The sequence below is a fragment of the Gavia stellata genome, chromosome Z (genome assembly GCF_030936135.1).
Source record: "Gavia stellata isolate bGavSte3 chromosome Z, bGavSte3.hap2, whole genome shotgun sequence".
In the NCBI taxonomy this organism is placed as follows: domain Eukaryota; kingdom Metazoa; phylum Chordata; class Aves; order Gaviiformes; family Gaviidae; genus Gavia; species Gavia stellata.
The window spans coordinates 14,441,360-14,458,403 of NC_082637.1; the positions used below are offsets into that span (position 1 = coordinate 14,441,360).

General features: G+C 35.6%; 1 protein-coding gene across 1 annotated transcript in view; it reads left to right on the forward strand.

Annotated features, from left to right (window-relative positions):
* Positions 1 to 17,044, forward strand: part of NIPBL (NIPBL cohesin loading factor) — a 99,715-nt gene that overhangs the window by 4,669 nt on the left and 78,002 nt on the right. The window contains exons 4-7 of the mRNA XM_059834341.1: positions 5,637 to 5,736; positions 7,363 to 7,514; positions 8,571 to 8,731; positions 12,888 to 12,981. Coding sequence (XP_059690324.1) covers positions 5,637 to 5,736; positions 7,363 to 7,514; positions 8,571 to 8,731; positions 12,888 to 12,981 — 507 coding nt within the window. The remainder of the gene's footprint in view (positions 1 to 5,636; positions 5,737 to 7,362; positions 7,515 to 8,570; positions 8,732 to 12,887; positions 12,982 to 17,044) is intronic.

Genomic DNA, 17,044 nt, shown 5'->3' on the forward strand with positions numbered 1-17,044 from the left:
GATTTTATTTTAAAATAATTTTAATTTCTTTATGGCTAGGTTCACATATTTGTCTTAGTAAGTAATTGAAGGTGGAAAAATATGCTTTGATCTTACTGAGAACCTGTATAATTATAGTGTATCATTGCAGTGGTAGTTCGTAATAGTTCTGGGGTAAGGAATAAGGTCAAATGAACCATACTTGACAGCTCGTCCCTGCCATTCCTCATCTCAGCAATTTGTGATGCCCTACAGATTTTACTGTTTTGACAGCTAATTTGCTTCTGAGGTGTAGTGAGAGACACTGCTGGATAGCAAAGGCATTGAAAGGAGAGAGATCAAGCGAAGTATTAATTGGACAGATTCTAGTTGTAGATCTGGACATTTGCACCTGAAGGATGTTCTTTAAATACCAGACTATGAAATGAGTAGGACAATTTCCAGAGTTACTGCAGTGTGAGGATAAAGCTTTGCTAGCACTGTATATAGATAGAAGTGTTACTGGAGTCCACAGGGGATAGGAAGTGTAGGGTGTTTTTGGAGGAGAAGAATAATAAAATGGGATTATTAGGTTCGTTCACCTAGGCTAGTGAGTAAAAAGCCATACAATATTTGAAAAGAACTTGCTAAGGACAGAACATGTGATGTTCCTTGAAAAAAAAGCAGAAACTTCCTGGAATGAAAATGTGAAAGGCAGTGCTAAATATTTTAAGTTCATTGAGAAATATATCCTGAAATTTAAGCTCTGAAAATAGTCTCCAGATCCTGTGTTTAGTGGTAGCTGTGGGAGAGTATGATTTTTCCAGCTGTGTGAAGAGTTGTGACTGTCCTGCCTGTTCGCAGAGTGGTCTCACAAAGAACATAGCCTTGAATTAGAGTTCTCCACTAGTTTTGTAGAGTAAAATAATTGTTTGCCAGTGCCAAAGGGTGACATCAGTTTTGAAATCACCTGTTCCAGCAGAGGCTTTTGAAAGAAAGAGGACAAAGCTAGTTAATTTCTTTCTAATTTTTGCTAATTCTGTGCTTCACAGGGAGAAACATTTTTGCAGCTTTATTCAATAGGTTAAGAATAATCCTTAATGAAATAAAAGCACCTCTATGTTTAGTAAATGTGCTTTGACCTATGCTTGAAGGAAGGCATTAGTACAGAATAAAAATTAATTCAACATGAAACTTAAAAGAATAGTTGATGTTACTTTAGTAAAGTTAACAAAGTGGTTTCATAGAACCAGAAGAGGTTGAATATTTAATTTTATTTTACATAATTCTGAATACTTGTACGAGTGCAAGCACTGCATTGTAAGTGTGAAATCTGAAAACTGGAAAGAAAGGGGGAGGAGAGGAAAAGCATAGCTGTAGACAAAGTATTTTGGGAGGAAGAAGGCTCCAGAATGAATCTTTGGAAAAGCTAGGTGAATTGTGACTTTATTTTCCATGGAAAAAGGCCACACTCTTACTTGGAAATAGGTGGATCTTTAAGCTAGATGCTGGCAAATTGTGGTAGCCTTATTAGCTGTTACTATGTCCCATTCAGATCTCCAAGGCCAAAGGAGGCTATACTGATGTGTTGGGACAGCAAAGGTTTGGTTTTCTTCTGCTTTCTGAACAGATATTGTAATCTCTGTGGAGTCACGATTTGTAGAACAATTGGGGGTTTGGTAGACATCTTATGTAATGCATTTTGCCAGCTAGAAGAATGAAATTTAGACTCTTTTCTAGTATTTCACATTAATCTCTTCTGCTTTCCTTACTGTCTTCCTTCTGAATATTGTTTTCTGTTGAGTCCAGCATGTAGTGAAGTCAGCGCTGGGTACTGTGACCCAGTATTTGTAATACCCACAGTTGAGAAGGAATGAAGGCAGCGGGACGCCCTGTCTATTTACTCAGCCTGGGATAGGTCTGTGCACCATGATCCCTTGAGTGTCAGTTCCAGCATCAGCATGGACAAAGTGGACTCAAATTCATTTCTCCCAGCCTTCACTTCTTATGCAAAAACAGGAAGATCACCTGGCTAAAGAATTACATTAAACACAGAATAAAATTCTTGATTCAGTACAGTTTGTCAGGAAATAAAGGCATCTTCAGAAAGCGAAATACTATATTTTGAATTCTTGTGAATGTAAGGTAAAAGCACAAGCGGAATTCTGTGCTGGTGTTTTTTCCCAAGTTCATATTGATGTGTAGTTCAACAATAAGTTTAGAGCAAGAATTGTTTTTAGTTATGATGAACAAATAGTGCAAGAAGGATGTATTATGTGAACTCTTCTTTCACTTTGTGTCCTGAGCACACACCCCCCCACCCTCCCCCCTGCCATTGCTGGCATATTTCGTTTCAGGTAACGTAGCAGCAATGTTCGAACTCTTAGTCTCTGTCTTTTGTTAACAGTCCCATTGTTGAAACACTCTTCATACAGCTTAGATTTTTAGATTAGATTTTTAGTTAGATTTTGCAGTCTGTTTTCTGTTACCAGGTTGCCTGAACAGACTGAGTCACATCACCGTGCAGCATCAGGCCTAACTTTGTACAAGGGCAAAATGTTAATTTTATTTTAGACCTTTTTCATCAGATGACATAGAAAGTTCTGGGTACCACCTTGCAACTAAATCTATCTCGTACCTTATGGTGTATGAATGAAGTGGATTTCTTTATAATTACTTATTTAAAATTAAGATATTATTTAGTTTCAGTTTTCATAACAATTTTTTCTCTTTTCCTTCTCAACACTTTGGCTTTGTCTTACAGCAGATATATGTTGGAAGATCAAGTAAAATAGTATATTGCAATAGGTTAGTATTCATACCATCACTTAGGGTTCAAGAAGGACTTAATATTCACTTTAAACTGTTCATCAGAACTTGTGAATTTTGGGGGATTAAAATCTTATGCATCTTTACACTTCAATTACTTGGATAATTTTTTTCATTTATACAAGAACTCAAGTGCACATGTGCCTGTAAAAGGGAAAAAAACTTTGCAGATGTACACTTTCAGTAAGAGTGTATATTTAACTGAAAAATCACGTGTTGGTGAGCAGTCCTAGCTTAAGCATGCAAGATGCTGGAATATAGTTTAATAGTACAAGACTTCTTCTGTGACCTTGTGCTGTGTTTTTATGTAATGCATTCTTTGGCATTTAGTAGGAATGCTAAAATTATTTATGTGTATCACTTTTTTCCAATCAAAAAAAATTAGTCAAGACTGGGAGTATGTGTTAAGGAAACTCATTCTAGAAATTTTACTACTAGGATGATGTTTTCTCAAACCTGAACATTACGATCATTCAAAATGAGGGTTGCATTTAAAAGAAATTCCTAAATATTTAAGGTACAGAAGTGCACAGAGGACCCATAAATCTGCTGCTTAGCGATATGACAACAATGTAAAAAATGTTCAAGAATGTATTTCAGTGCTAATGGCCACAGACTAATTTAAACTTCTTTTTGGACTAAATTTTTTGGGGCTTATTTTTACTTCTTTCTCGTTACTTCATTATCAGGCATACTTGTTATCTGTCTGGCAACTTTGGAGACACTTTTTTGTTGTTTTGCTTGGTTGGGTTTTGTTCTGGGGTTTTTTTTGTTGTTGTTGTTGGGTTTTTTCCTTCTTTTTTCTTTTAAGTTACCTAGATTGTGCCTGCCATGTCCCGCCCTCCCTTAACGGAGGTGGAGAAGTGAGAGCTGTCTATCACAGAATAAGTTTTAGAGTTTTTTAAAATGGCATTAAAAATTGATTAGTTTATATATTTTCTGTCATTCTTTTAAACCAAATACTACCACAGCAGTGGTTCAAAACATGCTTTAAATTTAGAGAGGGGAAAATAAATAAATATATTCTTAAAAGTATTTTAAAAGTGCATTCTGTACTTTAAGCATAAAATGAAACTTTGTTGGTATAGTTCATGCTCATACGGGCACATACTGTCACCTTTCTGTACATGAATGTTAAGGGCTAGTAGTTTGACTAAGATATTGTACCCAGCTGCGTTGAGAGTGGCAGTGAGAGGTGAGCGGGTAGTGGTACGCCGGGCGCTGCCTCCAACACAAAATCCCTGGAGTTTCCTGCTCACTTGCCTCTCTCTATACGAGGCAACCAGTGTCCATTTAAACAAATTGGCAGGAGTTGAGGAGTCCCCTTCTGTTACTCGGGATAACGAAAAGTCCTCTATATTGAAGTCTGGAGGTCTCTGATTTTTTTTCAGCACAACACGGGACTTTCACTCCTGCTCTGGGCGAGTTTTCGTGTGCTAATGTACTTGGAATGCAGCACTTCACACCTACCGGGAGGTAGTAACGGCTGCATTCCTGGGGGATTATCCCATCTCTTATCTGCTGGGGAGAGGGGAAGAGAAAAGAGGGTGACAGGGAGGATTTCTGAAACTACTTTTGCTTGTGTGAATATTGCAGTAATTGAAATCAGTGATAGCAACTGAAGGATTGACAGCTCCCAAACACTCCGGCTTGGGGACTTTTCTCAGCTTTCTTTCTAACCTGTGGTTTAAAATATTTGTACTACTGATGTGCTTTTACCAACAGCTGTGGATCACTTGCAGTGGCTTCCCAAGCTGCAGTATGCACGTGAATTCTGACACTGTTGTAGCGGCAAGACATTCAATTCTGTCATTAACTTAAAATTAATGTAATTTTTTGCATTTCTGCATCACTTCAACTTCCAGAGTCATGCAGTTATTAGGGAATTCTTTATACCTGCATCAAAGAGAGGAAAAAAAAGATTGCTTTAAATTCTGCCTAATAATGATGCAAATTAGAATAGAATATTTCATTTGGAAGGTACGTGCAATCATCATCTAGTCCAACTGGCTGACCACTTCAGGGCTGACCAAAAGTTCAAGCAAATTGTTAAGGGCATTGTCCAAATGCCTCTTAAATTAGTTAGTTTTAAGCACATTGGTACTTGTGGCTTGCCAGCTAGTACAACTCCTGAATTTCTAAAGCGTGACTGTGGGGATCTACAGGCTGTGGAAGCCTAGAGTTGGAATACTGGAATATTGGTTCTGCTTTGCAATTGAAATGTTTCAGCACCTTCTTTGATGACATTTCTTGTAAGTGTAGTGGAGGTGGAATAGAAAGCTTTTATCCCTGAGTAGAAAGGAACCACTAAGGCATTATGGGAGTGGTAAGAAAGTCTTGCAGCACTTAGCCCGAGATGATTGTTTGCTGTACTTGCTCTAAAAATGGGAGATAAGTTTTCTGTGTTCTTCTGACTTGTGAAGTTTCCAAATCTTTTACTTATTGGCACTGTAAGTACTGTGCACACCAGCCTAGGGTGTGGAATATATGTCCTATTATTAAATATTTCTATTTACTAGTAGGTTATGGCTTGGGAAGCTCTAAGGAACAGAGGAGGGAACTTTTAATATTTATAATATGTTAATATTATACTTTTATTATTTATAATATGTTAATATTTATAAATGAATTAACACTGCTTTAGGGAACACTTTTTTATGTCATGATGTCCATTTTACATCTTACGTGGAATTGATAATTTCTAATGTTTTCTAACAGTTGTGGGTAGATGATGTTCATGTCTGTTTAAATTTATAATCTCTTTGTATATAATAATTTCCAAAATGAGAGACTTTATTGATTAAAAAGGAAATGTGTGTAAAGTAATGCTGCTATCTTCTTTTTAATAGGGATGATGATGTCACAGTTTAGTATTTCTCAGAATTCCATGCGTGGTAGTCCTGCATCTTCCAATTATCAACAAACCACTATCTCACATAGCCCTTCCAGGTAACACTTTCTTTTAAATGGGGTGGGAGGGGCAGCAAACTGCAAATTCTTCCTACAGTGACAGTGAGTTCTTATTGCAAGTATGTGAGTGCAAGGTGATCAGCATCAAGACAAATTTTGCATTTGTCTGACAGCAGGATGAGTTTCTTCAGCTGGCAAAGAAACATCTTTCTGTCAGTGAATTAATGCTTGTATTCTAAGAATTAGCCATGATTCTCTGCTCTCTCTCCCTCCCATAATTTTGGCAAATGTTCTTTCCTGCTTAAGGAGTTCCCCCTGCCTCCTGCCACACCTCCAGCTGTTTTCTACCTGTGGCAGAGGCTGAGACTGGTGGCAGGAGGACAGGAGGGAAGAGGCAAACGTGTTCCAGCATGTGTAACAGTACCAGTGTGACAGGAGGGTGGGAAAGAAGGCTTGTAAAAGCATGGAATACTGCTGTTACAGATACAAACAGCCACTTAGAGGAGGATAAGCCCAGTAGTTTTGCCAGTCTTAAGCAGCATCCTTGTCAACTTTCTGGTTCTTTTTTAAACTTTTGAGTGTTGGCAAGTACCATGTACCTATAACCCAGGCCTTTATTAATATAATACTCTGGATTAGAGGAAAGAGTTCTGCGTGTAGTTTCAACCCAGTTACTGGGCTTTGACAGATTTCATCTTCAGTTATTGGATATCATGACTAAAATAAACTTATTTCACATTTCAATTCAAGTTACTGCAATTGTTTTGGCAAATGAAATGCTCTGTATCTGCACAAAACCCAGTACGCTTTTTTACTTTTACATCTAAAAGGGATACTGAAGGTGGTTTTTTGAATTGTGAATATTACAATGAATATTACAAAGTCTTCTCAAAACCCTTGCAAAATCCTTGTGTTAAATACTTTGCTATTGCCTTCTTTGGAAGCTAACCTTCACAGAGTTGCTATCTAGAACGGAGGGTTGTGAAAGCATGTAATGTACTTTCTGAAGTATTTATTTGGTTTATTTTGAAAAACTTATATAAGAATGTAAGTTACAGTGTGCATGTAGTATTGTCACAGGCTTGTGTTATTTTTATGGCTTCCTATCTATAGGATCAGTCTAAGATAAAGCCAGTGAAAGAGTAAGTTGTATTCAGTGGACTTTGGGTCAAGTCCTACCTAACTGCCTATCCCGTGCCTGTATCTTGGCAGTATAGTTCTGTTAGATGAAGTTCTTTGAAATCTTACTGGAAAACTCGTATTTAGAGTAGATGGCTTCTTGTTAATCCTAGTGAGCTAGTTGTTAATTAAAACTTAGGTGTCACTTTTGTTCAAAATTCTAGGACTAACTTTTGGAAATTGCAGATCTTATTTTAGTATTTGTGTCATTGTTTCCTTTCCCTAGGTGGAGGTCTTATGAATGCTTTTTATTCTATTCTTTACTTTTACTAATGCAGTACCTAAGCTATGACTCCTAAGTAACAACTGAAGGTGGGAAGGTATTGATAGCTTAAAATATTGCTTTTGAGGGAGATTCTTGATTGTGTTGAAATTTTGTATCTTAAAGAAGTTGTAATGTTTTGAATGTACAATATTCCAAAAGAAGTAATAAATTTGTCTAAATTTGCTTTTCCAACTTTTAAAAACTTTTTTTTTTTTTTTTAGCCGGTTTGTGCCACCACAGACAAGCTCTGGTAACAGATTTTTGGCACAACAGAACAGTCCAGTGCCTAGTCCATATGCTCCTCAAAGTCCTGCAGGATACATGCCATATTCACATCCTCCAAGTTATACACCACATGCTCAGATGCAGCAAGGTAAGGCTGTGACGTTTGTTTTATTCTCCTGTCTCATGTCAGTTTTACCTTCGTGTGCATGTTTCACGGCTTTCTGATTTCTTTGAAGGAGTCATATGGTTAATGCAAATCTTTGAGTTGGCAGGTATGTTTAAGTTTTGTTTTCCTGACTGTACAGAGAGTGGTATTATATACCTTACTTTAAAAAAACGAAATAAAAGGGAAGAAGAAAAGGTAAAAAACATGTTCATGTCGGATTGCTCCCCTATGTAAACCCATTTTGCATAGTTGTCATCTGTACATGACAATAGAAAAAATCAAAACAAACCAAAAACGTGTATTTGTTAGCTCTGGTCATCATTTATCTGTATTAGCAAAACCCTTGGTTTTGCCAATGTAACATAAGTTTTGCTACCAGCTTATTTAGCCTTACCAAACCTTTGTAGTGTCGACTAGATCAATTCTAAGTTGGCTAGAATTATGCTCAAGGTATGCAGTAACTGGCAAAGATGACCTTCGGAATGAATAGATTTCTTTGTTCTTTCCTTTTCTAAAAACAATCTTGAGCAACATGAACCCTGTTAAAGTATCTAGGCATTTTTTTGTTGGTAAGTAGAATTTTCACTGGATTTTTTAAGTTATTTGTTCTTAAAGTTTAGCATTGTGCTTAGAATATATATAGCTGTTCTGTATGTAATGTTGTATGTCTCATGAATACCTTGGAAGTTACTAAAGGTAGTGAATACAGCTTATATAGAGGAAAACAAAGTTTTCTATCAGGATTAAGAATATGATTCTGACTGTAATTAGGATAGACATGGAGAGAAACTTGGTTAATCTGTACATGGAATTCAGGTTTTAAATCCTCTTGAAAATTAAAATCTTCGATATCTAATTTTATTGAAGGTATTTATGGCAAAAGGATTCAATCAAAAAGTTGGATTCTTGTTCAGATTCCAGACCTCTTGTATCCACCTCATTAATATCCACTATTATGGTGTTTTTTCTGAAACTTTTTAATTATTAACGAGTATGTGAATATATCAGCATAGTTATTTATATGTTTTTGTATTTCAGCTTCAGTTTCCAGTCCCATTGTCACAGCTGGGATGAGGAATCTCCATGAAAATAAGGTTTCAAGTCAGTTGTCTGGAAATTCAGCTAATCATCATGCTGATAATTCTAGACATAGCTCAAATGAAGACTACCTACAGATGGTGCACAGACTAAGTAGTGATGTATGTTACCTAAATCAGTTTATTATGATAAAGCTTACTATGATAAAGCAATATGTGTTTAGCTGCCTTAGAAATCAGGTATTTTACTATTTTGTTTTTGATGTATAAAACCACTGAAAATATATTTCAATTTCAGATGTGTACACTCAACCATGCAACTTTGATGTGTGAGATTTAATTTTTCCTAGATCTCTCTTTCCTTTGGAACCATTTGTAACATTCATTCCGATTTAATTAGGAAAAGTAAAAAACCTTCACATAGTCTCGTATGTGAGCTTATTTTAAAGAAATGGTAAAGTTGTCTTTAAAATTACTGTAGCAATATGTTGATGCAAACAATACTAGATTCTGAACAGGTGTATAGTTAACTTGTCTCTCTGAAGACCCCCACAACTGACAATTAGACTTGACATATTTGAGTAACCTATTAGGTAAGATAGTTGCATTGTCAAAGGCAAGAATTCCTATGGACATTTTTCCTTACTGGTCTGTTATGTGCTTTTATGGCCTGGTTTCTTTGTAAGAAGTTTTTCCTTAGTGACTTTATGTCATGTGGGAGAAATTCCTTCTGAAATCTTGAATCTAAAGGAAAAAAAAACCTACTTTCTCCCACTTTTTTTTTAACTACTGATCAATTTGCTTCTTAATGAGCATCTCATCCTGCGGATGGAGATTGTTGGGATTCTTCTTTACAAGTTTGGCACACAGTCTCTTAACAGCTCTTAAGGAGAGAGTGCTTAAGTTTCAATTTTATTTTTTCCATCAAAACCTGTGGCAAGCAGGACTCTTTTTTTTTCTTTTTTTTTTTTTTTTTGTGGTTGTGTGTGTGTTTTATGTAGCTTACAAAAACCGTGGGCAGCTCTTGTCTTGCTAAACTAGCTTGTGGAAGCAAAATTGTGTTCAGCAAGTGTACTAGAAACACCAGGCTCTCTAAATCCCTTGCCAGGATTGATACAGTACCAGTCCCAAGAGAGTTATTAGTTTTATTAGTCTTATTTTTTTTTTTAAATGCAAGAATTATGCTGATTAAAAATATTAGCTCAGAAGTAGTGTCTTAAACAAGAGAGTATTGTAATGAAGGAATCTGTCATGATACACAATCATTAGATGTTTTTCTCAGTCTCTGCTTCAGCAATGCAAATTCTTCAAAACAGGAAGCTGTTCTTGGCATTAAATATAGATATATCCCCCAACTATGTTAAAGGTACATTATCAAGAGAATCTCAGTTTCGTTAAGACAGGATTTTTGGAAAACTTTAGGATAATTTATTTCATAATTTTTAAAGAAGTATTTACAAATATTTGTCCCTGATTTAGTGATCCAAGCTATGCAACCACATCCTAGTTCATGAAAACTTAGAAATGAAACTCCTTCAAAACAGAAAACATAAAGCATGCTGACATTGATTGGTTTAATTGTAGAAATACTGAATGTAAAAAGTAGCAAACATTGTAAACCTGTACTTTTATCCCTTTGTGCATTTGCTTAGTGGAGCATATGCGTTCCATTTATTTTATTTGTAATTATACCTTTAAAAGCTGATTTTAGTAGCTATCATGCAGAAAACAGTTTGACTAATTTGGATTAATTAAAGTTTTGCATCTATGTATGAGTAATAACCTTGATCATAATGTTTCAGCCTTTACAGAAGCAGTGTGACCTTTGGCAAAGATAGTTACGAAATAGTTATTAAATCACAAAACTTAAACTTTTAATTATTTTTTATTATTTTTCTTAGTTTTAGGATTTTATTGCTTTAAAAAATGTGAATAGTTACAGGATGTTGTGTATTTGTGATATATGATTTTACAAAATCATCAAGTACACTCTTGAAGGGTCACTACACATACACCTAATTCAAGGACCATTTTTTTGTAAACTTGGGAGCATTCCTAGAATATAAGTTAGTGCTTACATATCATCATTTGATGAAGCTCTGAACTAGGAAACTGTAAATAAGCACTTCTGAAAATTTGTCAGCTACAGTAGGAATGGCATGTGTACCTGAAAAGTCATCTACCTATTTAGTCTGTTTAGTTAATTTAATAAAAGTCACCTTTGCCTGTGTCCTTGGCAATTGTGGGTAGAGGACCTCTCCTGTTCTAATAAAACATGCATGCCAAGAAGCTACTAAGCTTTTTTTTTTTTTTCATTATTTTGGGGTTTTTTTTGAGATTTATTACAAGTCAAAGATAAGTCAGGTTTGAAAAAAAACAGCTCCATAATTTGAATGTAGTAGATAAATGATTAACTCATCAGGAAATTAGTTCACTTTGACTTACAATAACAACATATTAGTTTAAGATACAGTTCTTTTTATTGCATTGAATCTGATTATTAGATTTCTTTGCACATGAGGCTTTCCTCATGTGAGGCAACAACTCTTTTTGCAAGCACTGTTGCAAAAATAATTGTAATTCATAGCACAGTGTGAGCTTTAGATTCATTGTGCTGTGGGAGGAAAAAAAAAAATCTAATAGAATTGTTTTCTAAGTGCCCATGGATGGTGAAACTGATGAAATCTGGTTTCTTACAGATTTATATTCTTCGACTTGTAAGCACCTTCACTCCATAAATTTCAAGCTCACTCTTTCTCCCTGAGCAGTGTCAACCACACCTTCACAAGGCATAACGTGTACGCTGTCTAGTCTATGGCTATGGTTTGGCCATTGTCAGAGGGAGTGTGTACTTGCCTATCGATGCAGTCTTCTATCTCCTTGAAATGCCAATTTAGCTTTCTAACTTACTACCAGCTGCTGATTTTTTTCATAGACATGTGAAAACATAATTACAATTGAGCCTTCTGACATTCTGTTAATTGGGTTGAAACTGGTCAAAAGGATAAAAGGTATTTATCAGACAGATAATTCAAGTTTGCAAAAAAAAGAAGTTATATGAAAGAACTGTGTGTATGCAGATACCTCAATGGGAGCCACGTTACAATATTAGCTACTGAAATAAACAATTTAATTAGTAAACATTAAATAAGCTTAGGACTTCTTTGGAGACTTCCTTTGTATTATTTTAATCTGTAAAAGAGCAGACTTTTTGCAATTTGTTTATAATTATAGAAATTGTCTCTTCATTCATATAGGGGTTGTTAGTTTGTTCTTTCCCAAAACAGTCCCGTAGATGTTGTACGAAAAACAGTGCTAAAAATGGGAAATACTGTTCTATAGAAGTTTAAATCTAGTTAGGGCATTGAGTGAATGAGAATACTTGTGTCCAGCAGAGGGCTCTATGAAAGCAATAAAAAACGCATGTAGAACATTAAACGGGAATTTGAATAGTGGATTTCATATTGAATTTTAAGATAGCATGGGGGTAAAACCCCACACAGTTACATTCTTAAAGATAGAGCATGGACATCATTACATTGTAATTAGTATTGTATTATGAAGAAGATGGTCAGAAATTATGAATTCCGTTGAAGCAGGTTGTTCTGTGCAAAACTGAGAAGACAGTAGAACTTGTTTGCCATGTTGGGGAAGTGCTTCGTATTGCCGTTGAATTGTTTCGTTTCCAACTGTTGAGACAGACAAATAACAAGCTAAAGTCACTCCAGTTGTGTTTTACATGAGACTATGTCAGCTACTGCAATGGGAGTGCTAGAGATTTTGTTCAGTCCTGTTGTGTGTATGTTAGAGGATATAAATACAAAATGTTAATTTGTTTAACTGTAAAAGTAAGGTGGCATTTTAGATAAACTGTAAGGGTAGTTTAAGTGAAAAAATGGTGAGTTTTTTTTTTAAATCTACATTTTATGCTCAATTTCTTTCAGTTGGTATTGTATAGAGGTCATGTATCTGCTTTTCAGCTCTTTACTGTGAGTGCTTGTAAGAAAAACATTCTAAATGGAATCTTAGTGTAAATCAAAAGTGCTTATTTAGCTAGAAAACATGTCCGTAGATTTATTTTTGTGTGCATGTTGTGGTTATAGATTCTTCTTAGGGCTGATTGTGCTTTGGAATATTGCCTCTATAGTAGTCTAATAGCAGTCTAAATTATGAAGATTTTTATGTAAATAAATATTTTTCTATTATTTCTTGTATGCTTTTTTGTCCAATCTGTTTTATCAGTATATGTACTAATTTCAGTCTTTATTTATCAAGTGTTCATGTTCATAATGCTAATTTTCTAACATTTTCATTTTAGGATGGTGATCCTTCAATGAGGAATGCTGCATCTTTTTCCTTGAGGTCACCACAGTCAGTCTGCTCTCCAGCTGGAAGTGATGGAACCCTTAAAGGTAGTCTAGCAGTCATATATATCAATGTATTTTTTCCCAGTTTTAAAGAACAGAGAGTTTTAAGAGGTATCTAGTTATTTCTTCTGACTCCTGTATTCAAGTAGTACTACAGAGTATGTCATTATGGTTTGGGTACAAAATGATTTTGAGCCCTGATCCAGAAGAAATTTCTGAAGGTCCGAAAATTGACTAATCATCCTTCAAAACAAAGCTCAAATTCATGGAGGACAGAAGGATTTAAAATCCTTTCTAATATGAGGATTAAATTCTTTATAAGAATGGTTTCAGTTGCTTTACATAAGAAACAGTTTAAAGGCAGCAATATGAGTATTGAACTCTTAACCAGCTCGAAAGTGTTTTAACACACAACTCTTGTCTTAATTGCAATCATGAAATTTTAAGAACATGAAGTTAAAAGTAGTTCAATGAACTCAATACATACAACATAAATGAAGCCTGAAAACCTTAGCTGTGGAGAAGGAATAGGGTGAACTGTCAGTCAGTTGAGAGGGAACAGAAGAAAAATCTGCTTAAAATAATTCTTCATGCTAAAATCTGGAATGCATACTGCTGTTTTTAATATTATCCGTAAGAAGCAATGACTGAGATACATAAGACTTAGCAAGGTAGGGGTTTGGGCATATTCTTGCTAATTTACTTTTTCAGTGCTATGTATTTACATGCCAATAGTAGAAAGATGCAACAGTGCTTTCTTCTCTTTAGCCTTGAAACAAAGTTAAGTCTTTCTGGATGGTCAGGTTAGGTGGAGAAGGGAGAACAGGAGATGGGGGAGATTCCGGAGAAGGTGAAGTCATTGGCCTTGCGCAGCCTGGATAAGAGACGTCTTTGGCAGGGATGGACCTTAGAGCAGCCTTCCCATACCTATGAGGAAATTATCAAGAATACTTCAGTCAGGCGTTTCAGTGTTGTGGAGGAAGGATGAAATACAATGGACTTAAATTGAAATGGGAGGTTCTAACTAGGTCTCAGGAAAAACTTTTTCACTATCAGGACAGTCGAGCATTGGAAAGATTGCCCAGAGAATCTGTGTATTTTCTGTCTTTGGAGGTTTTCAAGATCAGGCTGGGTAAAGCCCTGCATAATGTGGCCTTGCTCACCCTGTTTTGAGCATGAGGATGGACTAAAGACCTCCTGAAGTCCCTTTTTAACTGAATTATCCTATGATCCTATGACTGCTAAATGATCTCTGTGGTTCATCTTCTGTAGGCGTATACTACGTTAAACAGTGATAGAAGAAATGTGTCTCAAGTGGCAAGTGAGAAGTACATGTATAACGTGCCAGCAGCATCAGTATTTCAGGAGGTCTTGTGCCAGAGGACTTGTAAGACTTGTGTAAATGGCAAAGACTAAATGTGGTTGTTTTTCTCTCTTTGTCAAGCTTATCAGTTTAACAGCATTGTGAATCTAAGCTACTTCCACTCAGATACATGATTACCACTCAGCCAGAAGAATATTTGAATTATCTTTTGGTTAAAGTTGCTGCTGTTTCAACTGGCTTTCTCAGAACCCTGTTTTGAAGGGATACCTTTTCAGATTATTTCTGAAAACAATCTGATTGTACAGTTCAGATTGTAATGTTTCAGTGTGAAAGGGGCTGAAAAAGTGCAAGAGGAGTGCTTTGATTTATTTACCTGTATGTTCGCTTTACTTTTCCCATTGATAAAGCACTCAACTGAAATACTGTTACTCATGGTGCTACCATTTTCCTTTTTAAAGAGATTAATGAAGCCCGATTGAGAGAACCAGTTCTTGATGCTGCAAGAATCTTGCAGACATTTACATCCTCTAATCTCATATTTTAGAAATGTATGGAAGAGGTGTGGATAATTATAGTGTTATTTAGAACATGGCATCCCTGACAGTGTTTTTGGCCTATGATTTGGAGTGAAAGTTGTGCTGATAAATTTTCCAGTGATGAACAAACAGCAAGTATCTATGCTGAGCTTTTTGTTTCTACTGTTGTTAGCCCTTAAAAGTTTGGTTGACAGGTTGCACATTTGGTAAAGAAAATCAGCAAAATGCTTAATTGTTTGTTTGGAAGAACAAAAAGACTGGCATTAGACATCATCAGTCCAGAGAGAGATCTCAGGAAGGATGTTGTTATATCTAGGCTTTCTTGCATCACACAGAAACTTGAGTCACTTAGAGAAGGTACAGGTACAGACTGCATTTCTGTACTTTTGACATGGAAGTAGCAAGGACTTCTGGAGACTTGTGATTGCACAGTCTTGAATTACTTTAAGACTGAACATAGCTGTCTGATTGACAGAATCTGAATGAGGAAGAAGCTTTGTTTGCAACTCAGCAAGTATTTGAGAGATGGCAGAAGGTATATTTGTTATTTTGGTTGATTATTCACTTACTCAGTGGAGTAAAATTTCTCTGTTACAGAAATCTTTGCTTCACTTCTGCTCCAGTAAAGGTACCAGAGCAGCTGAAGTTTTATCCAGAAGATCTAGGCTGGTCTTCATCCTTTCTTTTTTATGTAAATTTTGTATGTTTAACTATGCAAACAGAATAATGGCTCTGCTTTCATGATATCATCTGTTACTACACCTACTTTCTTAAAAAATTCATTTCTATGAATCCATTTATGAACAATTAACTTGGAGTATTTTCCTTTTGTTGATCTCATAAATAGTCTGTGGGTTCCATTACCCAAGAACAATTACTCATCGAAATCCTTTATCTGTTCTACTTTCCCACTGCTCTGGAACCTCAGAAAAGATTTTTTTTTTATTTTAATTTTTTTTTTAAAACAACAACTAAAGATCTGTATAAAGGAAAGCCTTCCACAATGGTTTTAGTCCATTGCTTTCCAAAGAGAAGAGTTTGTATCATTTACAGTCCTGTTTCCATACAGTTTCCTAAAATCGTGGGAAAACATCTGTAAGGACTAGCAACAGCCCTTATGAAACTACATAATTTTGCACTCTTTTCTAGAAATTGTTAATGGGTATTTGATTATTTTCTGAATAATTTAGAAAGATTACTTTTATTTTCTTCGGGATTTATAGGACTTCTCCAGAGAGAATCCTCTACACTTGGTCTCTGAACGTATAGTGGGTGGCAAGAAGAATTAGGAATCTTATCAAATCTGTAGTACAGACTTCAGTGCTCTCAAAGTACTTGTCAAGAAAAATTATCATCTCGCCCTCTCGCCTTCAAAAGAAAGGTGGAAGAAACTTATTCAAAGATTTTTTTTCTGACAGAGCCAAAATAAACATTCATTCTTGTTTCTTTCTTCAAGTCTTATATTTTTATGCAAGGATGCTTCTGAATGCAGTAGTTCTAAGCTAGAACAGCCAAAGCTGAGTTTTTCATGAGGCATTTGAAGCTCTGGAGAAAGTGGTGAGACTCTTCCCTGAAAACTATTGAAAGAGTATGTGGAAAGTGAATACAATCTGTCCCTAAAAACCTCCCAAATGTATGTTCTTCTTTGTCTCTCTCATATGCTAGCCTTTTAAGCTTCAGTTTTAAATTAAGTTATGCTCTTTGAAAACGAATGCCAACATTAACTGTTAATCAAAATAAGTAATAATTTCTTTATATCTAGTACAAAACTTGGGAGGATTTCCAGAGGAAGATTCTGTGATTTTAGAAAATACATCAGGAACAGACTTGGGGGCTTCCCATATTCTTACTCTTATGTTGGATGAGCTATACCAGTATCACTCCCAATAACTTCCATCTATTGTTTTTGTTAAAATGTCAGTAATGGAGTTTCTTTACTCTTGCCATGCAGCCTGTTAAAATTCTTAGTGCCAGAAAGCTTTTCTCATACTGCCTGAATCATTTTTGTTGCAGTTAGGCATGACACTTCTTGACTTCTTTCCAATCGGCAAGGAAAACCAATTCACGTCCTTTTTTTTATAGCGGTCATTTACACATTAAAGAACATTGCCATGTCTTGCACTAATCTAATCTTCTATAGACTGAGCAGCACGGTTTTGTTCTATCATCTTTACATTAGTCATCACTTCTGAGCTTCTAACTGTCTTTGTTTTTATCTGAATTCTAATTGGTCTGCATTTGTCTTGAT